Consider the following 27,644-nt stretch of genomic DNA (forward strand, 5'->3'; position numbering starts at 1 on the left):
GCATATACCATGGCTCATCTACCTAGCCTACACATTCCTGGACACAATGGTCAATTTAGCATGGCCAATCCACTCAGTATCTTTGGATTATGGGAGGAAACTAGAGCACCCAGAGAAAACCCATGCAGACATGGGCAAAATATACAACTCCACACAGACAGTCACCCAAAGGTGGAATTGAACCTGGGTCACTGGCAATGTGAGGCAACTACTGAGCCACCGTGCCACTTTCATCTAGACTATCTCTAATATCTTTGTTCAGATAACTTCCTGTGATGAAGATGTGGGTGTACTGTACCTTTAAGAGAGTTAAAATCTAGCAGTGACAGCGCCAAGTGTTCTCACTAAGACACAATGTAATGTGGTCCAGCTACTGGCGTAGCTAGTTGCCTGGAGACAAAAACAAAAACTGCCCAGAGAATAGCTCTCTTAAAGGTACCTTTATCGATCAGTAACCTGTGAAGCAGAATCCCCAAGGAGCAGAAAGGAAGACAGGAATACAGAGAAGAACTGAAAACTGTTTGGTTTTGAGATAAGAAGTTTTGTTTCGTATATCTTAATCGGAAGTTTTATCAGACTAGTATTACAAATGAGAAGGTTAGAAAATAGGTTAGAGGAAAGAGTTGTAAATAGTTGTTAGTTAATTAATCTCTTCTAATTTAAGAAATAAAGTTGTTAAATTTTACTTTAAATAGTTCTTGGCCTCTTGAACTTTCACAGATTACTGAATGGAATAAATAGAGTCATAGAATTGTACACCATGGAAACAGACCATTCGGTCCAACTTGTCCATGCCAACCAGATATCCCAACCCAGTCTAGTCCCACCTGCCAGCACCCGGCCCATATCCCTCCAAACCCTTCCAATTCATATACCCATCCAAATGCCTCTTAAATGTTGCAATTGTACCAGCCTCCACCACTTCCTCTGGCAGCTCATTCCATACCACCCTCTGTGTGAAAAGGTTGCCCCTCTCTTTTATATCTTTCCCCTCTCACCCTAAACCTATGCCCTCTAGTTCTGGACTCCCCCACCCCAGGGAAAAGACTTTGTCTATTTACCCCATCCATGCCCCTCATAATTTTGTAAACCTCTATAGGATCACCCTTCACCCTCTGACGCTCCAGGGAAACAGCCCCGGCCTGTTCAGCCTCTCTCTGTAGCTCAAATCCTCCAACCCTGGCAACTTCCTTGTAAATCTTTTCTGAACCCTTTCAAGTTTCACACAATCTTTCCGATAGGAAGGAGACCAGACTGCACACAATATTCCAATAATGGCCTAACCAATGTCCTGTACAACCGCAACATGACCTTCCAACTCCTGTACTCAATACTCTGACCAATAAAGGAAAGCATACCAAACGCCTTCTTCACTATCCTATCTACCTGTGACTCCACTTTCAAGGAGCTATGAACCTGCACTCCAAGGTCTCTTTGTTCAGCAACACTACCTAGGACCCTACCTACCTATACCATTAAGTGTATAGGTCCTACTAAAATTTGCTTTCCCAAAATGCTGCACCTCGCATTTATCTGAATTAAACTCCATCTGCCACTTCTCGGCTCATTGGCCCATCTGATCAAAATCCTGTTGTAATCTGAGGTAACCCTCTTCACTGTCCACTATACTTTCAATTTTGGTGTGATCTGCAAACTTACTAATTGTACCTCTTATGCTCACATCCAAATCATTTATGTAAATGACAAAAAGTAGAGGGCCCAGCACCGATCCTTGTGGCACTCCACTGGTCACAAGCCTTCAGTCTGAAAAACAACCCTCCACCACCATCCTCTGTCTATCTTTGAGCCAATTCTGTATCCAAATGGCTAGTTCTCCCTGTATTCCATGAGATCTAACCTTGCTAATCAGTCACCCATGGGGAACCTTGTTGAACACCTTACTGAAGTCCATATAGATCACATCTACCGCTCTGCCCTCATCAATCCTCTTTGTTACTTCTTCAAAAAACTCAATCAAGTTTGTGAGAGATGATTTCCCACACACAAAGCTGTGTTGACTATCCCTAATCAGTCCTTGCCTTTCTAAATACATGTACATCCTGTCCCTCAGATTCCCACCAACAACTTGCCCACCACCGACGTCAGGCTCACTGGTCTATAGTTCCCTGGCTTGTCCTTACCACCCTTCTTAAACAGTGGCATCACGTTAGCCAACCTCCAGTCTTCCAGCACCTCACCTGTGACTATTGATGATAGAAATATCTCAGTAAGAGGCCCAGCAATCACTTCTCTAGCTTCCCACAGAGTTCTAGGGTACACATGATCAAGTCCTAGGGATTTATCCACCTTTATGCGTTTCAATATATCTAGCACTTCCTCCTCTGTAATCTGGACATTTTGCAAGGTGTCACCATCTATTTCGCTACTTTCTATATCTTCCATATCCTATTCCACTGTAAATTAGTATCTGCCCCATCTCCTGCGGCCCCACACAAAGGCCGCCTTGCTGATCTTTAAGGGGCTCTATTCTCTCCCTCGTTACTCTTTTGTCCTTAATGTATTTGGAAAAACTCTTTGGATTCTCCTTAACTCTATTTGCCAAAGCTATTTCATGTCCCCCTTTTGCCCTCCTGATTTCCCTCTTAAGTATACTCCTACTGCCTTTATACTCTTCTAAGGATTCACTCGATCTATCCTGTCTATACCTGACATATGCTTTCTTCTTTTTCTGAACCAAACCCTCAATTTCTTTAGTCATCCAGCATTCCCTATACCTACCAACCTTTCCTTTCACCCTGACAGGAATATTCTGTCTCTGGATTCTTGTTATCTCATTTCTGAAGGCTTCCCATTTTCTAGCTGTCCTTTTACCTGTGAACATCTGCCCCAAATCAGCTTTCGAAAGTTCTCGTCTCATACCGTCAAAATTGGCCTTTCTCCAATTTAGAACTTCAACTTTTAGATCTGGTCTATCCTTTTCCATCACTATTTTAAATCTAATAGAATTATGGTCACTGGCCCTAAAGTGCTCCCCCACTGACACCTCAGTCACCTGCCCTGCCTTATTACCCAAGAGTAGGTCAGGTTTTGCACCTTCTCTAGTAGGTACTGAATCAGAAAATTTTCTTGTACACAATTAACAAATTCCTCTCCATCTTAACCCTTAAATCTTTTCTGTGTTGCTGCTTTAAATTAAGCAGGAGTGTTTACCCCACATCTAACAATTTAGGGGCTCATCGTCAGGATTTGAATTTGTTTAGACAGATTTGAATAGGTTTGGGGGTACAAAAAAATCCCAGCAGATGTAAACACCTGCAGGTCAGTGTTCTAGATCTTTAAGGAAAATATAGGTGAGGCAATTTGTTTAATTTCAGTGACTTGTGGTTGATTAAAAGTGAGAGAAATGGCTCTTAAAATTGCTCCTGAAGAAGGGCTTATGCCCGAAACGTTGATTCTCCTGTTCCTTGGATGCTGCCTGACCTGCTGCGCTTTTCCAGCAACACATTTTCAGCTCTGATCTCCAGCATCTGCAGTCCTCACTTTCTCCTCTTAAAATTGCTCAAGTGGTTCTGGGATTTGAAGATGATTCTGAAATTTGCCAAGAAGGTTTAGAATGAAAGAGAAAGGTCGTACTTTCAGAATTAGCAAATAAGTTAGATTTGGGTTTAACCAAGGACAAAAATAAAACTGAAATTGTAAGGGAATTACTGAAACACTTAGGTGTGTCAGAGAAACAGACAAGTGCAATAGAGGTAGAAAAATGTAAATTACAATTGAGGAAAATGGAGTTAGAAGATAAACAAAGGGAGGGAGAAAGAGAAATAGAGAGAGAGAGAAGAACGAGAGAGAGAGAGAGAGAGGGAAGAACGAGAGAGAGAGAAGAACGAGAGAGAGAGAGAGGGGGAGGGAGGAACGAGAGAGAGAGAGAGAGGAACGAGAGAGAGAGAGAGAGAGGAACGAGAGAGAAAGAGAGGGAGAAGGAGGAACGAGAGAGAGAGAGGGGGAGGAACGAGAGAGATAGAGAGGGAGGGAGGAACGAGAGAGGGAGGGAGGGAGGAACGAGAGAGAGAGAGAGAGAGAGGGAGGAACAAGAGAGAGAGAGAGAGAGGGAGGAACGAGAGAGAGAGGGAGGGAGGAACGAGAGAGAGAGAGGGAGGGAGGAACAAGAGAGAGAGAGAAAGGGAGAGAGAGAGAGGAACGAGAGAGAGAGAGGGAGGGAGGGAGGGAGGGAGGAACAAGAGAGAGAGGGAGGAACAAGAGAGAGAGAGAGGGAGGAACGAGAGAGAGAGAGAGAGAGGAACGAGAGAGAGAGAGAGGAACGAGAGAGAGAGAGGGAGGAACGAGAGAGAAAGAGAGGGAGAAGGAAGAACGAGAGAGAAAGAGGAACGAGAGAGAGAGAGGGAGGAACGAGAGAGAGAGAGAGGGAGGAACGAGAGAGAGAGAGAGAGAGGGAGGGAGGAACGAGAGAGAGAGAGGGAGGGAGGAATGAGAGAGAGACAGAGAGGGAGGGAGGAACGAGAGAGGGAGAGAGAGGGAGGGAGGAACGAGAGAGAGAGAGGGGGAGGGAGGAACAAGAGAGAGAGAGGGGGAGGGAGGGAGGATCGAGAGAGAGAGGGAGAGGGAGGGAGGAACGAGAGAGAGAGAGAGAGGGGGGGAGGGAGGAACAAGAGAGAGAGAGGGGGAGGGAGGAACAAGAGAGAGAGAGGGGGAGGGAGGAACAAGAGAGAGAGAGGGGGAGGGAGGAACAAGAGAGAGAGAGGGGGACGGAGGAACAAGAGAGAGAGAGGGGGAGGGAGGAACAAGAGAGAGAGAGGGGGAGGGAGGAACAAGAGAGAGAGAGAGGGAGGGAGGAACAAGAGAGAGAGAGGGAGGGAGGAATGAGAGAGAGACAGAGAGGGAGGGAGGATCGGGAGGGAGGATCGAGAGGGAGAGGGAGGGAGGAACGAGAGAGAGAGAGAGAGGGGGGGAGGGAGGAACAAGAGAGAGAGAGAGGGAGGGAGGAACAAGAGAGAGAGAGGGGGAGGGAGGAACAAGAGAGAGAGAGAGGGAGGGAGGAACAAGAGAGAGAGAGAGGAAGGGAGGAACAAGAGAGAGAGAGAGAGGGAGGAACGAGAGAGAGGGAGGGAGGAGAGAGAGGGAGGGAGGGAGGAACGAGAGAGAGAGAGGGAGGGAGGAACGAGAGAGACAGAGAGGGAGGGAGGAATGAGAGAGGGAGAGAGAGGGAGGGAGGAACGAGAGAGAGGGGGGGAGGAACAAGAGAGAGAGAGAGGGAGGGAGGGAGGAACGAGAGAGAGAGAGAGAGAGAGAGAGGGGTGGGAGGAACAAGAGAGAGAGAGAGAGGGGGAGGGAGGAACAAGAGAGAGAGAGAGAGAGGGAGGGAGGAACAAGAGAGAGAGAGAGAGAGGGAGGGAGGGAGGAACGAGAGAGAGAGAGGGAGGGAGGGAGGAACGAGAGAGAGAGAGAGAGGGAGGGAGGAACGAGAGAGAGAGAGAGAAGGTTCTTAGCTGACCAGAGAGAGAAGGGAGAAAAAGAGAGAGAGAATTTGAACTTGAGAAGTTGTGACTTAGTCAGAAAAGTCAAGTTAACAGGATGGAGATTAAAAGATGAGGTATTGATATGTATAAATATATCAAAACTCTGCCACATTTTGATGATAATGATGTTGAACTCTTCTTTCTTTCATTTGAAAAATTGATTAGGCAGATGGAGTGGTCCAATAATTTATGGAGAATGCTAGTTCAGACTAAACTGGTAGGCAGAGCTAGTGAGGTATTTGCCGCGCTATCAGGTGAGGGTCAAGAGATTATGAAGAGGTTAACCAAGCTATTTTAGTGCTTATGAATTGGTACCAGAAGCATATAGACAGCGGTTCAGAAACACAAAGGAGGAACCAGGTCAGACATATGTTGAGTTTGAAAGAATTAAACAGTCATTTTGATTGATGGGTGCGTGCTTTGAAAATAGATATGACCTTTGAGGGTCTACAAGAGATTATTCTGCTGGAGGGGTTTAAAACTCACTTCCAGAGATGGTATACATTCACGTGGAGGATCAGGAAGTTCGGGAAGTTCAGGCAGCAGAATTAGTAGAGGAGTACACGTTGGTGCATAAAACAAACTTATATTCAGAATTTTGTCCTGTGAGGGATAGAAGTTGGGAGAAGGGGTGATCCTACACTACGAAACCAAAAGTCGAGGGCACTGGGAAAAAAAACCCACAGGATTAAAAAAAGCCCAAGAGGGTGGAAAGGAGGTGAAAGGCCTCGGGATTTTCCACTGTCATAAAGTGGAACACGTAAAGTCAAAGTGCTGGTTGTTAAAGAAAGGCACTATGGGAAAACGTGGTAAAAAAAAGCTAAGCCAGTGGCATTAGTGAAGGTCGTAAAGAAGACCCCAAGAAGAGCTGAGGAGCTGTAGTAGAGTGCACAGCCTCGGCAGGGACTGGGTATGGAATTAGTACCTGAGCTGTACAAAGAATTTGCCTCTGTGGGTAAAGTTTACTCAGAAAGAACAGGGGGAGAAGGACAAGAAGTTATAATTTTAAGAAATACTGGATCTAACCAATTGCTGATAGCAAGGGATGAGCGACTATGCACTCTTTCTGATATATTACCCGAGAGTGTAGTAATTTGTGGGATAGATGGACAGAAATTTAGCATTTCCCTATGTAAGATCAGGTTGGAGTGCCAACTTAAGATTGTGGAAGTAATTGACAGGTGTCAGTTCCAGGAATTCAGTTGGTTCTTGGGAATGATATGGCAGGATCCAAGGTATGAGCGACACCCCTTGTTGTGGAGAAACCCAAGGAAGACCAAGAAACTGATAAGTTAAAACAGAAATATCCTGGTGTTTTTCCAGACTGTGAGATAACCAAATCCCACTATCATAAGTCACAGCATGAAATGAAAAGTAAAGAGAAAGATGAAGGGGTTGAGGTTCAGTTAGTGGATACCCTGTTTGATGGAATGGTGCAGGAAAAACCTGAACAGGCAGAGGGTCAGACAGAAGCGTTTCGTTCTGAAAGGCTATGAGACTTGCACCAACAAGACAAGACAAGACAATAAAAGATGTATATGCAGATGTGTACTCTGAAAAGGAGACAGAGAATATTCCGGAGAGTTATTATCTGAAAGATAGAATCCTAAAGTGGAAATGGGAGACCATAGCAAGTTAGTGCAGAGGAGAAATGGGCATCAGATTGTCTTACCGGTAGCATACAGACAGGAGGTGTTACGGGTAGCACATGAATTACCTGTAGGAAGTCACCTAAGGGCACAAAAGACTCAGGCTAAGGTACAAAAACATTTTTATTGGCCTGGAATGCAAAAGGATGTCGTTAACATTTGCTGTATGTGTCATACATGCCAAATGGTAGGTAAGCCACAGGCGGTATTAAAACCAGCTACTCTAGCTACCCCAGTAGCTGGAGCATGTTACACTTGGTGCTGTCACCGCTAGCTTTTAATTCCCTTAAAGGTACAGTACACCCACATCTTCGTAACACTTCTAAATTCTCGAGACAACAGGCCTAGTTTGTCCCATCTCTCCTCATAAGTTAACCCCTGAAGTCCAGATATCTTTATAATAAACTTGAACTCCCAAGTCTGTTTGGACATCCACTCTTTTTAACCTCATACCATCTGGAAAGTACCCTGATCTTCTCTTTTCTCGGTGCAAAATGGACACCTTACACTTGGTTTGACTTATTATTGTCCCATGTACCAAGATACAGTGACAAGTACTGTTTTGCTTGCTATCCAGGCAAGTCGTACCTTACATATGTACATCAGAGTAATAGAACAGAATGCAGAATATATTGTTATTGCAACAGAGAAGGTGCTCAGTAAGATCAGTTCTAATATATGAGAGGTGCATTCATAAGTCTGATAACAGCGGGGAAGAAGCAGTTCTTGAATCTAGTGGTATGTGTTTTCGAATTTCTATTTTTACTGTCTGATGGAGGAGGGTGATGAGAATATAACCAGATTGGAGGGGTCTTGATTATGTTGGTTTCTTTCTAGAGGAAGTGAGAAATGCTGACAATGAAATTTGTCCACCACAGTTTTTCCCATTCACTTAGTCTATCAACATCCCTTTGTAATTTTATGCTATCATGCACACTATCTCCAATGCCGTCTAACTTTGTGTCATCAGCAAATTTGGATATATGACTTTCTCTGCCATTATCTAAGTTGTTAACAAATACTGTGAATAATTGAGGCCCTAACATAGATCATTGTGGAACATCACTGGTCACATCATGCAATTTGAGTACCTACCCATATCCCTACTTTGACTCCTGTCACTCAATCAATTATCCAGCCTTGTCAGTAATTTTTCTTTAGTTCTGTAAGCTTCTACCTTTGTTAACAGTTGCTCATGTAGGACTTTAATAAATGCCTTCTGGAAGTCCATAAAAACTACATCCATAGACATTCCCCTCTTCACTACCTTAGTCACCTCTTCAAAAAGTTCAATGATGTTTGTCAGGTATGACCTACCTGTCAATCACCCATACGCGCTCTCTTTAATTAACTGAACATTTTTGAGGTGTTGTTATCCTAGACCTTATATAATTCCCAATAAATTCCTCCCCATAGGGGTCTTACATTCATGCAAATATATCACAGCATTTTGTCTTAAGTATGGGGACATCCAAGATACCTCTTATTTTGCTTCCTTAAGTGACCTTGTTGAATAGTTAGGCCACACTAGTAGATTTGGCTTTAGCAAATTCATTTTCAGCCAGATTTATGACCAAATTGGCTCTTACTAACCATTTAAACAGTTAATTCAAATTATGTACATGTCTTCCCAGGTTTGGAGAACACAACCAAGTCATCAATGTCAAGCACATAGTTACACAACTCTTCAATAGATTTGTTGGCTAATTATTGGAAAATTGCTGGTGAATTTTTCATTCTAAATAGCATGGATTTGCATTGAAAAGTCCATAAAGCATTACAAAAGCTGACATTTCTTTGGCTCCATTCATCATCAAATCTTGCTAATAGCCTTCTATCAAGTCAATGTTTGTAATGAACTGTGCTTGACTAATAATTTCAATATTGTCTTTGGTCATGGGATCAGATAGAATCTGCCTTTGTAATTGCATTGTCTGTGTGACAATCAATGCATATCCTTCCTGACACCTTCAAGATAGGAGAGTTCCAGTTACTGTGACTTGGTTCAATGATGTCACAGTCCATTATGAACTTAATCTCTTCCCACACTAAAGCGAATATATCTGGATTGAGTCTGTAAGGATTTTGTGTTATGGGTAACACACTTCCAAATTAGAATCATAGCCAAAGATGGTTTCGCTGTTTGCAGACTATAAGACAGAGGATCAGAAGAAGGTCATTCAGCCCATACGTCAGCTCTGGTATTCAATCAGACCATGACTGGTCTGATAATCTTCAAATCCACGTTCCTGCCTTTTCTCCATAAATATTGATTCTGTTACTGATTAAAAATCTGTCTTGAATATACTCAACAACCCAGCCTTGACAAACCTTGCTGGCCAAGAAATCCACCATTCACTGTCCTCTAAGAGAAGAAATTTCTCCCATGTCTGGTTTAAAAGAGCGATCTCTCATTGATATCATGACTTTGGTCATAGACTCTCTCACAAACGGAAGCAACATTTCAACATCTACCCTTGAAAATGCATTGCTGTTTCTTCACTTCATTGCAGGATCAAAATCCTGGAATTCCCTCCCTGGGGGCATTGTGGGTAGGCCTGCAACAGGTGGCGACTGCAGCAGTTCAAGAAGGCAGCTCCTCACCACCTTCTGAAGGGCAATTAGGGATGGGCAATTAATGTTGGCCAAATAGTGATACCTATGTCCAGTGAGTGAAATTTTTTTTAAAAGTGCTAGGAAATGGCTTTACAACAGTTTTGTGCTGTAGACTGTAAGCTAAGATGCGTACTCGTGGCAAGAGAAGGAAAGAACCAGGAGCAGTAGAGCAGCAAAAATGTGAAAGGAGCTTAAAGAAGAAAAACAATTTAAAATAATGTAAACTGAATCCAGTTTTCTTCAGTTTTTCATACTTTGCTTAGTTTAAAGGATTCTGGGTCATCCAAGATGGAGGAAAGGAAAAAGTTGTGGCTGTAAGACCTGCTCCTTTTTTGTGTGGTATTTTCAATGTTGGAGCTGATTTCCTCTAATTCCAGGAGCAGTAATTACTATTTTATAAGCTATTGCATTGTTTTGGAATTTTGGGGGAAGTAAAGGTGAAAACAACAGCACTTTAAAAAGGAGGAAGAGACACAAAGGCAGTGAGCACATGGTCAGTGAATCAAATGAGAAAGAAACCTACACTGCTGTCTGACACAGCAGTGAATCTGCACAGCTACTGCCATTGTTGTTTGAGTTCAAGTATTTCTGGACATTGGAGTGCATCTAAGAAAAATTAACAAACAGTGACATTCACAGCTGACCTTGGAAGAACCTGTGTGGGGGAGCTCACAGCATGGGAGCAGCTAAGTGCATTGCTTTTAAGTGTAACCATGCTGTTTTGTTGTAAATCTACAATAATGAGTAGAATGGGTTCTTTTATAATCATATATTTCATTGGGATCTGTCTCTTGATTAAATTTTAAACATGTAAAACACAGGTACTCAGTGTGGACTAGTGTTTTTTTTGAGCAGTAAGACTGTGCTATTTTCTGGGTCTGTAGATTGTTAAGGTGCAAAGATGGCCTTCAGGAGAGTGATGTGCTCTTCCTGTCGGATGTGGGAGGTAAGGGAGAGTATCCATGTTATTGATGATTATGTCTGCACTAAGTGTTTGCAAGTCCTATCCGTTCGCATGGATCAGTTGGAGCAGCAGTTAGAGGTAATGAGGAACTTACATGAACTGGGGCTGTGATAGGAAGGGAGAAAAACTACAGATACAGTCAGGTAGATGGGCTACCTCCAGGAAAGATAGGAGAGGGAGGTAGGTAGTGCAGGGGTCTCCTGTGGCTATCCTCCTCTCAAACAGTTAAGCTGTTTTGGAAAATATAAGGGGTGATGGACTCTCAGGAGAATGTAGCATGAACAGCCAAGACTGGCTCTAATGTAATAAGGGGTGCGTCAGGTTCCAAACGATCAATTGTGATAGGGAACTCTGTAGTCAGAGGCACAGACAGATGTTTCTGCGACCGACAACGAGAAATCAGAATAGTATATTGCTTCCCTGGTGTCAGGATCAAGGATATCTTGGAGAGAGTGCAGAATATTCTCAAAGGATAGAGGGACCAGTAGGAGGTTGTTGTAGACATTGGAGCTAACAACATGGGAAGGGAAAAGGATGAGATTCTGAAGGGGGAATATACAAAGTTAGGCAGGAATTTAAAAAGAAAGGTCCTCGAGGGTATAATATCTGGATTACTCCCTGTACTACAAGCTGGTGAGGGTAGGAATACATGGCTGAGGAGCCAGTTCAGGGGAGGAGGGTTCACATTTTTTGGATCATTGGAATCTCATCTAGGATAGAAATGACTGTATAAAAATGACGGATTGCACCTGAATTGGAAGGGACTAATCTACTGGCTGGGACATTTGCTAGAGCTGCTCAGGAGAATTTAAACTAGTAAGATGGGGGAGTGGGACTCAGAAATAATGAGGAAAGAGATCGGTCTGAGACCGGTACAGCTGGGAAAAGGAACAAGTCAAACAGACAGGGCAGGCAGGAACATAGCGGAGAACAAGGTAGGACTGATAAATTAAATTATTTATTTCAGTGCAAGAGGTCTAACAGGGAAGGCAGATGAACTCAAGGCATGGTTGGGGACATGGGACGAGAATATCATAGCAATTTCAGAAATGTGGCTCAGAGAGGGACAGGACTGGCAGCTTAATGTTCCAGGATACAAATGTTATAGGAAGAAAAGAAAGGGGGGCGAGAGTAGGGGGAATTGTGCTTTTGATAAGGAATAATATTACGGCTGTACTTAGCGAGGATGATCACCTGATTGGGGTTGACACCCACCACCAGCGAGAAGTTGAGAAATAAATTCAACTGGAATTTCAATTATCTTTAAGAATAATAGGGTGGTTACAGTAGGGGATTTTAACTTTCTAAACCTAGACTGGGACTGCCATATAGTTAAGGGTTTAGATGGAGAGGAACTTAAGTGTGCACTAGAAAATTTTCTGATTCAGAATGTGGATGTGCCTACAAGGAAAGTGCAAAACTTGACCTACTCTTGGGCAGGGCAAGTGACTGAGGTGTCAGTCAGGGAGCATTTTGGGGCCAGTTTTAAAATAGTGATGGAAAAGGATAGACCGGATCTAAAAGTTAAAGTTCTAAATTGTAGGAAAGCCAATTTTGACGGTGTTAGGCAAGAACTTTCAAAAGTTGATTGGAAGTGGATGTTCACAGGTAAAAAGATGGCTGGGAAGCCTTCAGAAATGAGATTTCGAGAGTCAGGATTGTTCCTGTTAGGGTGAAGGCCGAGCTGGTAGGTATAGGGAATGCTGGATGACTAGAGAAATGAGGTTTTGATCAAGAAAAAGAAGGAAGCATATGTCAGGTGGACAGCAGAAATTGAGTGAATCCTTACAGGAGTATAAAGACAGTGGGAGTATACTTAAGAGGAAAATCAGGAGGGCAAAAAGGGGACATGAGATAGCTTTGGCAAATAGGGTCAAGGAGAATCCAAAGGGATTTTATAAATGCATTTAAGGACAAAAGAATAACTAGCGGGAGAGTAGGGCCCCTCATTTCTGATGAAAAGCTTTTGCCCAAAACATTGACTTTCCTGCTCCTTGAATGCTGCCTGACCTGCTGTGCTTTTCTCGCACCACACTCTCTCCCCTCTAAGATCAGCAAGGCAGCCTATGTGTAGAACCGGAGGAGATGGGGAGACACCAAACAAACATTTTGCATCAGTGTTTACTGTGTAGAAGGACATTGGAGATGTAGAATGAGGGGAAATTTATGGTGACATCTTGAAAAATGTCCACATTACACAGGAGATGTAGCTGGATGTCTTAAAACGCATAAAAGTGGATAAATGCCCAGGATCAGGTGTACCCTAGAACTCTGTGGGAAGCTAGGGAAGTGATTGCTGGGCCCTTGCTTAGATATTTGTATCATTGATAGTCACATGTGAGGTGCCAGAAGACTGGAGGTTAGCTAATGTGGGGCCACTATTTAAGAAAGATGGTAAGGAAAAGCCAGGGAACTATAGACCATTAAGTCTGACATTGGTGATGGGCAAGTTGTTGGAGGGAATCCTGAGGGACAGGATTTACATACATTTGGAAAGTCAAGACCTGATTAAGGATAGTCAACATGGCTTTGTATGTGGAAATCATGTCTCACGAACTTGATTGAGTTTTGAAGAAGTAATGAAGAGGATTGATGATTGAAGAGTGGTGGGTGTGATCTATATAGACTTCAGGAAGGCGTTCGACAAGGTTCCTCATGTGACACTAGTAAGCAAAGTAAGATCACATGGAATACAGGGAGAACAAACCATTTGGATACAGAACTGGCTCGAAGGTAGAAGACAGAGGGTGGTGTTGGAGGGTTGTTTTTCAGACTGGAGGCCTGTGACCAGTTGTGTGCCACAAGGATCGATGCTGGGTCCACTACTTTTCATCATCTGTATAAATGATTTGGATGTGAACATAGGAGGTATAATTAATAAGTTTGTAGTGAACAGTGAAGAAAGTCACGTCAGCTTGCAGTGGGACCTTGATCAGATGAGCCAATTAGCTGAGGAGTGACAGATGGAGTTTAATTTAGATAAATGTGAGGTGCTGCATTTTGGAAAGGCAAATCAGGGCAGGACTTAAACACTTAATGGTAAGATCCTGGGGAGCGTTGTTGAACAAAGAGACCTTGGAGTGCAGGTTCATTGTTCCTTGAAAGCAGAGTCATGGGTAGATAGAATAGCGAAGGCGGCGTTTGGTATGCTTTTCTTTAGGATTTGGGAGGTCATGTTGTGGCTGTACAGGACATTGGTTTGGCCACTTTTGGAATATAGTGTGCAATTCTGGTCTTCCTCCGATCAGAAGGATGTTGTGAAACTTAAGGGTTCAGAAAAGATTTACAAGGATGTTGCCAGGGTTGGAGGATTTGAGCTAGAGGAGGGGTTGAATAGGCTGGGGCTATATTACCTAGAGCATCGGAGACTGAGGGATGACATTGTGGAGATTTTTTAAATTATGAGGAGCATGGATAAGGTAAATGGACAATGCTTTTCCCCTGGGATGGCGGAGTCCAGAATTAGAGGGTACAGGTTTAAGGTGAGAGGAGAAAGATTTTAAAAGGACCAAAGGTGCAACTTTTTCATACAAAGATGGTATGTGTATGGAATGGCCTGCCAGAGGGAGTGGTAGAGTCTGGAACAATTACAACATTTAAAAGGTATCTGGATGGGTTTATGAACAGAAAGGGTTTAGAGGGATATAGGCCAAGTACAGGCGAATGGGACTAGATTGATTTCGGATATCTGGTTGACATGGACGAGTTGGACTGAAGGGTCTGTTTCCGTGTTGTACATCTCTATGACTCTATCAAATCCGCTAAGAATCGTGTACGTCTCAACAATGTCGCTTTTCATTATTCTAAATTCTAATGAGTAAAGGCAGTATTCCAGCTGCCGTCCGACCAGCGTGCTGTATAGTTTCAGCAAGACTTCCATATTTTTACACCTCAAAAGCCAACACTCGTTTTGCCGTCCCTATTACCTGCTGAATTTGTATGCTAGCTTTTTTAAGCTTCATGTGCAAGGACTCAAAAATCCCTTTGTACTGTAGCTTTCTGCAGTCTTTCTCCTCATAAATAATATTCACCTCTTCTGTTCTTCCTGGCAAGTACACAACTTCAAATTTTCCCACATTATATTCCTTATGCCAAGTTTCTGCTGACTCATTACACCCATTTAAATCCATGTATAGACACTTTTGTGTCATCCACAAACTTAGCGATAGTATATTCACTTTCCTCATCCAAGTCCATTAATACATATTATAAATAATTGTGGCCCCAGCACTGTGACACTCTGCTAGTTAGAGTTAGAGCTAGAGCTAATTAGGCTACCAACCTGAAAGTGCCCCCTTGTCCATGCTGAAATACGATCTCCAGCACCATGGGCTTATCTTATTAAGAAGGCGAGCATGTGGCACCTTATCAAACACCTTCTGAAAATCCAAAAATACTACACTATTCACTTTATCTGTTCTGTTTGTTACATCTTCAAAGAATTCCAATAGACCTGTCAGACATGATTTCTCCATCGTGAAGCCATGCTGAGTCTGCTTGATCATAGCACACATTTCTAAATGCTATGCTCTTAACATCCAATGTTATACAAACCAACATTTTCCCAATACAGACATTAAGCTTACTGGCTGAAAGGTATCTTTTTTTTTGTCTATTTCTCTTTCCATATAATATACTGGCAGTTTATCAAACCTCTGTGACATCTCCAGGATATAGGGATCGCGGGAAAATTTCTACCAGTCCTTCCACTGTCTCTTTACCTACTTCTTTTAATATTCTTGGATACATGTCAACTGATTCTGGGGTCTTATCAGTCTTTAGACCCATTGTTTCCACTAGCACTTTTTGTTTAGTCATAAATATAGCAAACAGGAGCAGGAGTAGGCCACACTGCTCTTATAGTGGAAGTGAGGACTGCAGATGCTGGAGATTAGAGTCGAGAGTGTGGTGCAGGAAAAGCACAGCAGGTCAGGCAGCATCCGAGAAGCAGGAAAATTGACATTTTGGGCAAAAGCCCTACATCAGGAGTGAGGCTGAAAGTCTCAGGGGTAGAGAGATAAATGGGAGGGGGTGGGGCAGGGGGGAGATGTGGGTAATGGTGATAGATCGGAGGGGAGGGTGGAGTGGATAGGTGGGAAAGAAGATGGACAGGTAGGACAGGATATGAGGGCGGTGCTGAGCTGGAAGGTTGGAACTAGGAGAAGGTGGGGGCAGGGAAAATGAGGAAACTGGTGAAATCCATATTGATGCCATAGGGTTGGAGGGTCCCAAGGTGGAAGATGAGGTGTTCTTCCTCCAGGTGTCAGTTTGTAAAGGAGTGGTGATGGATGTGGCCTAGGAGTGCATGTCTTCGTCAGAGTGTGAGGAGGAGTTGAAGTGTTCCACCACAGGGCAGTGGGATGGATTGGTGTGGGTGTCCCGGAGATGTTCTCTGAAGCGCTCTGCAAGTAGGTGTCCAGTCTCCTCAATGCAGAGCAGATCGCATCGGGAGCAACATATACAGTAAATGACATGTGTGGAAGTGCAGGTTAAACTTTGATGGATGTGGAAGGTTCCTTTGGGAGCCTTGGGCGCAGGTTTTGCAATTCCTGCAGTGGCAGGGGGAGTTGCTGGCAGCGGAGCGCAGGTTGTTGGGGGGCGTGGACCTGACCAGGTAGTCACAGAGGGAATGATCTTTGTGGAAAGTGGACAGTGATGGGGAGGGAAATATATCTCTGGTGTTGGGGTCCATTTGTAGGTGGTGGAAATGATAGAGGATGATGATGCAATGCACATGGAGGTTGGTAGGGTGGAAGGTAAGGACAAGGGTGTTCTGTCCTTGTCACGGTTGGAGGGGTGGAGTTGGAGGGCGGAGGTGCAGGAAGTGGATGAGATGCATTGGAGGCCATCATCAACCATGTGGTCTTTAAAGAAGGAGGCCATCTGGTGTATTCTGTGGTGGAACTGATCCTTCTGGGAGCAGATGCAGGAGGCAGGGTGTAATCCAGGTAGCTGTGGGAATCAGTGCGTTTGTAGAAAATGTCAATGTTGAGTTGGTCACCGTTGATGGAGATGGAGAGGTCCAGAAAGGGGAGGGAGGTGTCTGAGATAGGTGAACTTACGGTTGGGGTGGAATGTGTTGATGAAGTTGATGAACTGCTCCACCTCCTCATGGGAGCACAAGATGGCACTGATGCAGTCATTAATGTAGCAGAGTAAGAGGTGGGGAATGGTGCCGGTGTAACTCCGGAAAATGAACTGTTCTACGTAGCCAACAAAGAGGCAGGCATAGCTGGGGCCCATACGGGTGCCCATGGCCACCCCTTTGGTCTGGAGGAAGTGGGTGGATTCAAAGGAAAACTTATTGAGGTTGAGGACCAGTTCAGACAAACGAATAAGAGTGTCAGTGGAAGGGTACAGGTGGGGACACTGGGATAGGAAGAAATGGAGGACCTGGTCATGGCGGATGGAGGTGTATAGGGACTGGATGTCCACGGTGAAGATGAGGCGTTGGGGGCCAGGGAAATGAAAGTCTTGGAGGAGGTGGAGGGCATGGGTGGTGTCCCGAACGTGTGTGGGGAGTTCCTGGACTAGAGGGGAATAGGACAGTATCAAGGTAGTTGGAGATGAATGTGATGGGGCAGGAACAGGCTGAGACGATGGGTCATTCCTGATGAAGGGCTCCTGCCCGAAACGTCGATTTTCCTGCTCTTCAGATGCTGCCTGACCTGCTGTGCTTTTCCAGCACCACTCCAATCTTGAGATGATGGGTCTAATCTGGAGTAGTCAGGCTTGTGGACCTTAGGTAGGAGGTAGAACTGGTGTGGGGTTCCTGAACAATGAGGTTGGAATCTGTGGGTGGGAGATCCCCTGAGGTGATGAGGTTGTGTACAATCTGGGAGATGATGGTTTGGTGATAAGAGGTGAGGTCATAGTTGAGGGGATGGTAGGAGGAGGTCTTCAAGTTGGCACCTGACTTCAGCGGTGGTCGAGGTCAGTGTGCCAAACTACCACTACACCCTCCTTTTCTGCTAGTTTGATGGTGAGGTTGGGGTTGGAGCAGAGGGAGTGCAGGGCTGCACGTTGCGAGGGTGAGAGGTTGGAGTGGGTGAGGGGGGTGGATAGTTTGAGGCGGTCAATGTCCCGGCAGCAGTTGGAAATTAAGAGGTCAAGGATAGGTAACAGACCAGCACAGGGTGTCCAGGTGGATGAGGTGTGTTGGAGGCAGGCGAAGGGGTCCTCAGAAGGTGGGCGGGAGTCTTGATGGAAAAAGAAAGTTTGGGGGCGGAGGCTGAAGAAGTGTTCGATGTCACTTTGTGTGTTGAATTCATTGATCTGGGAGCAGAGGGGGATGAAGGTAAGGGCTTTGCTGAGGACTGATCATTCATCCTCAGTGAGGGGGGAGGTCTGGGGGGATGGTAGAAACTCGGCAGGGCTGGGAGCTAGGACCTGATACCAGGCAGGAGCTGAGAGTGATGTCACCCCGGTCCCTCCACTACCTCGCCCACTCCAGTTACAGTCTCCCTCTGATAGACCCCTCCCCTATATGAACCCATCTGATACCCCTCCCCCCAATACCACCCTGATACCCCCACCCCTCAATACCACTCTCTGATACCCCCATCCCCTCAATATCACCCACTGATATACACCTACCTCAATACCACATTGACACTTCCCTCATCAATACCACCTTCTGATACCCACATTCCCCATCAATACCACCTTCCCTCCCTGCCAAATAACTCCCTCTGATACCCCCCTCAATACCAGCCTCTGATTGCCTCCTCCCCTGCACTAACCCCACTGATATCTCCCCGGCCCTCATTACCATGCTCTGATAGCCCCCTCAATAACTCCCCCTCTGATATCCCCCCAGACCTCATGACCACCCTCTAATACCCCCAATACTACTCTCAGATACCACTCTCCTCCGCAATCACTCCCTGATACCCATCTCAAAACCACTGTCTGATAGCCCTCTACCCCCCAAACCCACCCGCTGATACACTTGCCCCCTGAATACCACCCAATGATATAATCCTCCCCCCTCAATACGCCACTCTGACAGCCCCCTACCCTGACCACCACCTTCTGATACCCCCTTCGCCCTCAATATCAATCTGATACCCCTCTCCTCCCTCAATACCACTGTATGATAGCCCCACAATACCAACCTTTGATACCCCCTTCCCCTCAATACCACCCTCTGACTCCCTCTTCCCCTCAACACCAAACTCTGCCCCCTCAAAACCACCCTCTGATAGCCCTTTACCCCCTCAAACCCACCTGCTGATACCCCTGTCCCCTCAATACTATCCAATGATATACCCCTCCCTCTCAATACCAGCCTCTGATACCCACTCTCCCTCAATATCACTTGCTGAAAAGCCACTCTCCCTCAATACCTCACTTCCCCTCAAAACCACCCAGGCATATTCCCCCAATACTAACCTCTGATACTGCCCACCCCCTCAATACCACCCAGACACCCCCACCCCCTCAATACCACCCAGATACCCCCACCCCCTCATACCCCCACCCCCTCAATACCACCCAGACACCCCCACCCCCTCAATACCACCCACTGATACCCCCTCCCCCTCAATACCACCCACTGATACCCCCTCCCCCTCAATACCACCCACTAATACCCCCACCCCCTCAACACCACCCACTAATACCCCCACCCCCTCAATACCACCCACTAATACCCCACCCCCTCAATACCACCCAGAAAGCCCCACCCCCTCAACACCACCCACTAATACCCCCACCCCCTCAATACCACCCACTAATACCCCACCCCCTCAATACCACCCAGAAAGCCCCACCCCCTCAACACCACCCACTAATACCCCCACCCCCTCAATACCACCCACTAATACCCCCCACCCCCTCAATACCACCCACTAATACCCCCATCCCCTCAATACCACCCAGATACCCCCACCCCCTCAATACCACCCACTGATACCCCCACCCCCTCAATACCACCCAGAAAGCCCCACCCCCTCAACACCACCCATTAATACCCCCACCCCCTCAATACCACCCACTAATACCCCCACCCCCTCAATACCACCCAGATACCCCCACCCCCTCAATACCACCCACTGATACCCCCCTCCCCCTCATTACCACCCAGACACCCCCACCCCCTCAATACCACCCAGATACCCCCACCCCCTCAATAGCACCCACTGATACCCCCACCCCTTCAATACCACCCACTGATACCCCCACCCCCTCAAAACCACCCACTGATACCCCCTCCCCCTCAATACCACCCACTGATACCCCCACCCCCTCAATACCACCCACTGATACCCCCACCCCCTCAATACCACCCAGAAAGCCCCACCCCCTCAACACCACCCACTAATACCCCCACCCCCTCAACACCACCCACTAATACCCCCTCCCCCTCAATACCACCCAGAAAGCCCCACCCCCTCAATATCACCCACTGATACCCCCACCCCTCATTACCACCCAGAAAGCTCCACCCCCCCGATACCCCCTCCCCCCGCGGTGATCCCTACCTGACCCGGTTGCTAGGTGACCCGTTGCCTGGATACCGACAGCCTTTGATCGGGCGGTTTCTGAGCGTCAGCTGCTGAGGACCTCGCGCCGCTTCCGGAAGGTGCCCGGAGTGTGCCTGAGGCCGGGGAGGGGGCCGCGGGGACAGAGCGGCCGTGTCCAGCGCAGCTCCCCGGCCCCGCGGCCAGGCCTGACCCGACCTGACTGACTGACAGGGATCCAGATCCGGCCCCGGCCCGTGTCCCCGAGCCGCTCTCTCGGCCCCGGCCTTTCCCCCGCCATGCAGCCGGAGCCCGAGTGCCGGGTTCTCTCCATCCAGAGTCACGTCGTCCGCGGCTTCGTCGGAAACAAGTCGGCGGCGTTTCCGCTCCAGGTCAGTCCCGGGGTTAAGGGGGAGAGGGGAGAGGGGAGAGGTTCCTACTCACCACACACACCTAATTACCCCCCCACAGTCACTGACCCCCCACCCCCCACAGTCACTGACCCCACTACCCTCTGACCCCCCACAGTCACTGACCCCCCCACAGTCACTGACCCCACCTCCCACTGACCACTCCCACCTCCCCCACAGTCACTGACCCCACCACCCTCTGACCCCCCACAGTCACTGACCCCACCACCCACTGACCACTCCCTTCCACAGTCACTGACCCCCCCACCCCCCACCGTCACTGACCCCACTACCCTCTGACCCCCCACAGTCACTGACCCCCCCACAGTCACTGACCCCACCACCCACTGACCCCACCACCCACTGACCACTCCCAACCCCACACGCCACATGCCCACTGAGCCCCTCCCCAACAACCTGTCACCTTCCCCATACTCCCTACTGCATTGCCCCCATACTCCCCACTCCATTTCCCCCATAATGTCCCTACCCAAACCGCTCTTCTCCCTCAGCCCCCATTCTTACTGCCCCACCTGCATCCCTCCCACTTCACTCCAACTTTTTGGACTCATTCCAACTTGTCCATAACCCCTCTCTCTTAACCCCAAACTATACCCCCACGTCACTCCCCATCTCACCTCCAACCTCCTCTCACTGCTGCCACCCCAACACACTCACTCCTGCTGCCTAACTCTATTTTGTTTTCTCCAACAGGTGTTGGGATTCGAAGTGGACTTAATCAACTCAGTCCAGTTCTCCAACCACACAGGTAAGATACAAACATCAGCAGCTACACGTTTCATTGCCTCAGTGTTCACATCACTGCTGCTGTACATTCATCAATTCCTTTAATAAATCACAGTAGGAGAACAAATAAAGGGACGTCTCTGGGAAAACTGAGACAAACTATCTCGCGCAGTCTGAATATGACTTGAAATTGACTCTTACTGGGGGATGGGGTCCCACACACATTGACCTTCACTGAGGTGTGCCCACTCATTATTCTAGTTGATCTTGAGAGGGATAACTAAATAGTGACTCAAGAAGGAACCTTTGCTGAGCTGGATCTTGCAATGTGCAGCAGTTATAGCTGGGCTTTGTCAGCAATGATAATGAGCCTGGGTAAAGTCCACATCAGATCAGTGCCTGGGTTTCATCCGGATCTGTGCATTATTGACTGGAATGGCTGAATTTCACATGAGACCCTGGCTGAACCTGCACCTAACCTCCAAATCCATCACCTTTTGACTTTTGTATGATGTCCATTTCCAGTGTTTCAATTCCATTTCAACTCCGGTCAAAGAAGCGAGCAGTGTGTTTTTGACCAGACAGTAATGGTACCAGTCGAAAATATTTTCATTGGCCTGTTTTTAATTGCATTAGTGTTTAGTAAACAGCAATAATAGAAAGATCAGCACCATGAGACAGCATACTGGATTAGTGGTGCTGGAAGAGCACAGCAGTTCAGGCAGCATCCAACGAGCAGCGAAATTGACGTTTCGGGCAAAAGCCCTTCATCAGGTTCAGGGCTTTTGCCCGAAACGTCGATTTCGCTGCTCGTTGGATGCTGCCTGAACTGCTGTGCTCTTCCAGCACCACTAATCCAGTATTTGGTTTTCAGCATCTGCAGTCATTGTTTTTACCATGAGACAGCAGGCTACTGAGCTAAAGCTATGCTCTGTGGAGATTGCTTTTGCTACTTTCTTGTTGACTCTAATGCAAGCCTCTGTCATGTGGGTTATTCGAATGAAGGCACTCTTTACTGAAGGTGCAAAGTATATCATTTGTGGGAACAAGGCCCCTTCAGTCTCAGCATCTTCCAATATTACAGGTCTGTTGAAATCTGGAAGTGTATCTCCAGCAGCTTATCTAGTACACCTCTTGGCAATGTTGCTTGATGAACAAAGTTCTGACTTATTGACAGCAGGTATTGTGCAGTTACCTGCTTCTGTCAGGAAATACTAGAATATCTGATGTCCATTTCCCTCGACATTAGCACTATTTTGAAATAAACAGAAAGCTATTCTTATTTCCTGGCTGAACCCATAGATTTTGTTTAAAACTTCATGCTGCACAATACAAAGAATCTGACTAACTAGGTTACTCTTTATGGGGAACTGTGGGTGGAGGGTGGAGGGTGCAGGGTTGTGCCTGTGTGCTGCTGTCTCCCTCTGGTCTTGACCAATTTTTCTTGAAGGTACCAACGATTCTAATGAAATGTATGTCAAGAGTCTGGATGGCCTAATACTCATTGAATGATTGGCTGCAGAAAGAGGTCATTCAGCCCTTTGTACTGGCTCTCTGGTAGAGGTTTAGGGGCCATGAACTGGGAGTAAGTGCTGTTTTAGATCTTTGCCCTGTCTTTCCCCTCCTGTTCACTTGCTACTTACTCTGCTGTGGGAATTGCCAAGAGCCAACATCAGCATAACACAAGACAAACACTTCTCCGACCACTGCATGGTAAAGAATGTTCTGCAATAGCCTCCGATCTCAAATCAGGATCCTGCAAACAGTCCTGGTAAGGCGCACAGGGACCCAAGGTCTTGAGATGTGAAACAGCAGACAACAATGTCCTTGCCTCAATTGTGGTATGAGTGGAAGTTTATTCTAATTAATGGCGGCAAAAGCTGCTATTAGCCTGAAAGCAAACCTACAAGGTTGGTTCAACATAAAGGTAAAGTTGATGACCAGTCATTTGTTTTACCCATTAATACAAGCGAAGTTACTACAACATCTCCCAAAGTCCTGCCAGTCCCAATCACTGCTGTGTCTGTGTTTCAGGATATGACCACTGGAAGGGACAAACCATGACAGCAGAAGAACTGCAAACACTGTATGAAGGGCTCCAACTGAATGATGTAACTCGCTATGACTATGTCCTGACAGGTAGGTGCTGATTATACCTTGAGGGTGAGGGTTGGTGCAACTGATTGCTTTATGTTGTATCTAATCCCTATGCTTGTTCTGCGAGTGTTTGATGGGACAGTGTAGAGGGAGCTTTACTCTGTATCTAACCCTGTGCTGTCCCTGTCCTGGGAGTGTTTGATGGGGACAGTGTGGAGAGAAATTTTAATTTATTGTATGCATGAAGTCCCATCAGTTATTGCACTGCTCTGGCATGCTGTTTGTATTCTCTGGCTGGTCACGTCAAGGTGTGTAGCTGTCTGTGGGAGGTGGGGTGTGAGCCTCTCAGCTCTCAACTTCCTTCACTAGTGAATGGTACACTCTGTATGTTTTATAAGGTTACACCAGAGACACTTCATTTCTGGATAAGGTGATGGAAATTATTCAGGAGCTGAGGAGACAGAACCCCAAACTGGTCTATGGTGAGTCTGTCCTTGAATGCTGTGACGTTGTGGATTGGTAATGTATTGTAGAAAGCTGCTTTGAGGCTTTTATCTAATCTTGCAGGCAATGACTGTAGCTCACAACCTTTACTCTTGTATTGTCTGATTTTGAATGAACTGATAGTTGAGGTTACAGTTTGATTCTCAGTACTGGTTGTCTTTGTTTTCAGAATCAGGGCTACTGATTTTGATTTGTATCTCAGAGAGGGCGATCCCTTCAGTTAATTAGCTGTCTTGAACTTTGCAGTATTGGGCGCTGTGCTTGGCAGTGAGATTTTGTTTGATGTTCAGCTTCAGATTGTACTGTAAATAACAAGCGTGGGATGGGCGGGTGGATCAACCGTGCATTTGGAGTTAAGTTTATTAAATCATACAGCACAGGGGTCCATTCAGCTCAAGTCTCTTTTAGCTCTCTGAGATAAATACCCAGTTAATCTCACTCCCCTGCTCTGTCCTCAAGCCCTGTAAATGTAAGGGAAGGCATAGTGTGAATGTCCATAGTCATCCAGGACCCCAGGTTAACGTTCTAGGGTTCAGAGTTCATTTCTCACTGTGAGAGATGATGAAATTTGAATCCCAAAAAATCTGGAATTTAAAAACTAGTCTGGTGACCAGATAACCACACTCAATTGTCAGAAGATCCCACCTTGGTCACTGTTCCTTTTAGGGAAGGAAATCTGCTGTCTTGGACAGGTCTGAATTACATGTGACTCCAGACCCACAATGTGGTTGACTCATTGCTGCCCTCTGAAACAACTGAGCTAGCATTTGATTAGATTAGATTCCCTACAGGCCCTTCGCCCCAACAATTCCACACTGGCCTTCCAAATAGTAACCAACCCAGACCCATTCCCCTATCCTATATTTACCCCTGACTAATGACCAACACAAACTTGGAACACCCGGAGGAAACCCACGCAGACACTGGGAGAATATGCAAACTCCACACAGACAGTTGCCCAAGGCGGGAATCAAACCCGGGTCCCTGGCGCTGTGAGGCAGCAGTGCCAACCCCCGAGCCACTGTGCTACCGAAGCAGTCAAGGGAAAGTAGAGATGAGCAATAAATACTGGTCTAGCAAGTAACACCTGTGAATAATTTTTAAAAATCCCCTTGAAGTACTTCTCCTATTCATTTCTTTTGTCTGCTTTTACTGACCTTTCAAGCAGTGCTTTCCAGACCGCCAACATGTAAAAATGATTCTATGTTGCCCTGTGGTTCATGCCCTTATTAAACTATCTCTAATCCACTCTGGCAAACTCCCTGTGCAGCTTCTCCAACAAAAGGCCCTTGGTAAAATGTGGTGCCCAGAAATAAAGACAAGACCCCAGCTGGGGTCTTCCCAGTTTCAGCATCACCTCCTAGAATGGTATAGTAAGGGATCCAAGGATGACAGTCTGAGGGAGACACTGATCATTGTGGTTTATTTAGGAATAGGATCTGAGAGAGACTTGGGTTAGAACATAGAACATTACAGTGCAGTACAGGCCATTCGTCCCTCGATGTTGTGCCAACCTGTGAAACCAATCTGAAGCCCATTTAACCTACACTATTCATTTTCGTCCATATGCTTATCCAATATGTTGGCAGAGGTAGGGAGCAGAGAAGGATTGTCTTTTAATGTAAATAATTGTTAATTAATGTAAATGATTTGTTTACTGAATTCTTTTCCAGTCTGTGACCCTGTGATGGGTGATAAAAGGAATGGAGATGGCTACATGGTGAGTGACTGATGCATGCATGTCTGTCTCTCTACCTCTCGTGTCCAGTGGATATTATTTTGCTGAATGTCTTGTTCTATCCGTAGTATGTTCCGGAAAATCTTCTTCCAGCTTACAAAGAGAAAGTGGTCCCCCTCGCTGACATCATCACTCCAAACCAGTATGAAGCAGAGTAAGTGTTGTTAATTGCAGCTTCTGAATTCTTGCTCCCACAATACAGCCACAAGGAGGGAGCAAACTGTCTCCTGTGGCTCCCAGTCATCAATGTGGTCTTCTAATGGCTGCCAGTCTCCTATCTCCTGTTGAAGGAGAAGGTGCCAGTGGGAATGATTCTTCAACATCTTCAGGGCAGCTGTTGTGCTGAATGGCTAGTCTTCAGAACTTGATCCACGCACCAAGCTCATTTTGCTGTGTGGCAGAGTTATTTTTGTCAACTGCCTGGCTCCAACACTGCCCCAGACCAGAGGAGTAACTGCAAAGGTTTGTCATACATACAGCACCAGCTCAGGCTCATTTCACATGAGTATTGTTCAAGGAATAAGACACAGAAATATTTGTAGCAAGGCTAGAGAAACATTGCACAGAGTCCTGGAATATCTCCCTTATCAAGTAGTCAGAACAGGTGACCTTGTTGGATATAAAAATTTTAGGAAACTTTGATGGGTTTGGAGTATGTGGGTCAAGGTTGGATATGTTGCACAGGGTGATATCAGGGAGGGGGAAATTAGCAATGCAGTTACAAAGAAACTGAAGCAAGAGTGAGAGAGAATGCATGAGGGGGTAGCAGAGAGAGCACCAGGAAAAAGAAGTGTAGGGAGAGAGAATCAGAGACTGGTGAACAAAACAAATGACATGAGAGACAGACCGTGAACTTTATGTGGAAAAAATTGAACTGATTGAGTGGATCATCCTGACTGTCTGTCTGATATTTGCTGTTTATTTTGAAGAAGTTTAGGGTACTAAATGTAATTGCAATTTGACTCTTTTTCAGAATTCTTGCAGGAAGGAAGATGAATACAGAAAAGGAGGCGATTGAGGTAACTTGCAGCAACTATTAAATAATTAAATCCAGAATGGAGTAAATTACAGAGTAAATTAAGGCCCTTCTGCACTGTTTAAATATTGTAGGTTATCATCCAACAGATTTATTTGAAAATACAAGTTTTCGGACCTTGCTCCTGCTTCAGATGTTAGTGGCATGGGATACAGGAAAACTTGGCTGTCTGGATACAGAATTGGCTGGCTCATAGAAGACAGAAGGTATTCATAGATGGAAGGTATTCATAGATGGAAAGTATTCAGCCTGGAGCCCGGTGACCAATGGTGTTCCATAGGGATTTGTTCTTGCACCTTTGCTCTGTGAGTTTTGTAAATGACTTGGATGAGGAAGTGGAAGGGTGGGTTAGTAAGTTTGCTGATGACACGAGGTTTGGTAGAGTTATGGATGGTGTGGAGGGCTGTTGCAACAGGACATTGACTGGATGCAGAGCTGGGCTGATAAGTGGCAGCTGGAGTTCAACCTGGAAAAGTGTGAAGTGATTCATTTTGGAAGATCGAGAATTTGAATGCAGAACACTGTTAAAGGCAGGATTCTTGACAGTGTGGAGGAACAGAGGGATCTTGCGGTCCGTGTCCATAGCTCCCTCAAAGTTGCCACCCAAGTTATAGGTTTGTTAAGAAGGTGTATGGTGTGATGGCTTTCATTAGCAGGGAGATTAAGTTTAAGAGCTGCAAGGTTATGCTGCACCTTTATAGAGCCTTAGTTAGACCATACTTGTAATATTATGTCCAGTTCTGATCGCCGCCTTATAGGAAGGATGTGGGAACTTTAGAGAGGGTGCAGAGGAGATTTACCAGGATACTGCTTGGACTGGAGGGCATGTCTTATGAAGAAAGGTTGAGAGAGTTGAGGCTTTTCTCACTGGAGTGAAGAAGGATGAGAATTAACTTGATAGAAGTGTACAAGATGATGAGAGGC

The 27,644-nt window shown here is 46.0% G+C and overlaps 2 protein-coding genes across 4 annotated transcripts in view; one reads left to right on the forward strand and one right to left on the reverse strand.

Annotated features, from left to right (window-relative positions):
* The window catches only part of fgf9 (fibroblast growth factor 9), a 43,217-nt gene extending 22,927 nt beyond the window's left edge, over positions 1–20,290 (reverse strand). Inside the window, exon 1 of one of the 2 annotated variants that reach the window (XM_072585848.1) lies at positions 20,210–20,290. The gene's annotated coding sequence lies outside the window, so the exon portion shown is untranslated. The remainder of the gene's footprint in view (positions 1–20,209) is intronic. The other variant, XM_072585847.1, reaches the window with a different exon arrangement.
* Positions 20,291–20,314: 24 nt separating this feature from the next.
* Positions 20,315–27,644, forward strand: part of pdxka (pyridoxal (pyridoxine, vitamin B6) kinase a) — a 29,108-nt gene continuing 21,778 nt past the window's right edge. The window contains exons 1-7 of one of the 2 annotated variants that reach the window (XM_072585845.1): positions 20,315–20,580; positions 21,313–21,367; positions 23,380–23,484; positions 23,841–23,924; positions 25,620–25,666; positions 25,753–25,838; positions 26,658–26,703. In XM_072585845.1, coding sequence (XP_072441946.1) covers positions 20,488–20,580; positions 21,313–21,367; positions 23,380–23,484; positions 23,841–23,924; positions 25,620–25,666; positions 25,753–25,838; positions 26,658–26,703 — 516 coding nt within the window. In that variant the 5' untranslated portion in view covers positions 20,315–20,487. The remainder of the gene's footprint in view (positions 20,581–21,312; positions 21,368–23,379; positions 23,485–23,840; positions 23,925–25,619; positions 25,667–25,752; positions 25,839–26,657; positions 26,704–27,644) is intronic. The other variant, XM_072585846.1, reaches the window with a different exon arrangement.

Source organism: Chiloscyllium punctatum, chromosome 15 (assembly GCF_047496795.1).
Source record: "Chiloscyllium punctatum isolate Juve2018m chromosome 15, sChiPun1.3, whole genome shotgun sequence".
Lineage (NCBI taxonomy): Eukaryota > Metazoa > Chordata > Chondrichthyes > Orectolobiformes > Hemiscylliidae > Chiloscyllium > Chiloscyllium punctatum.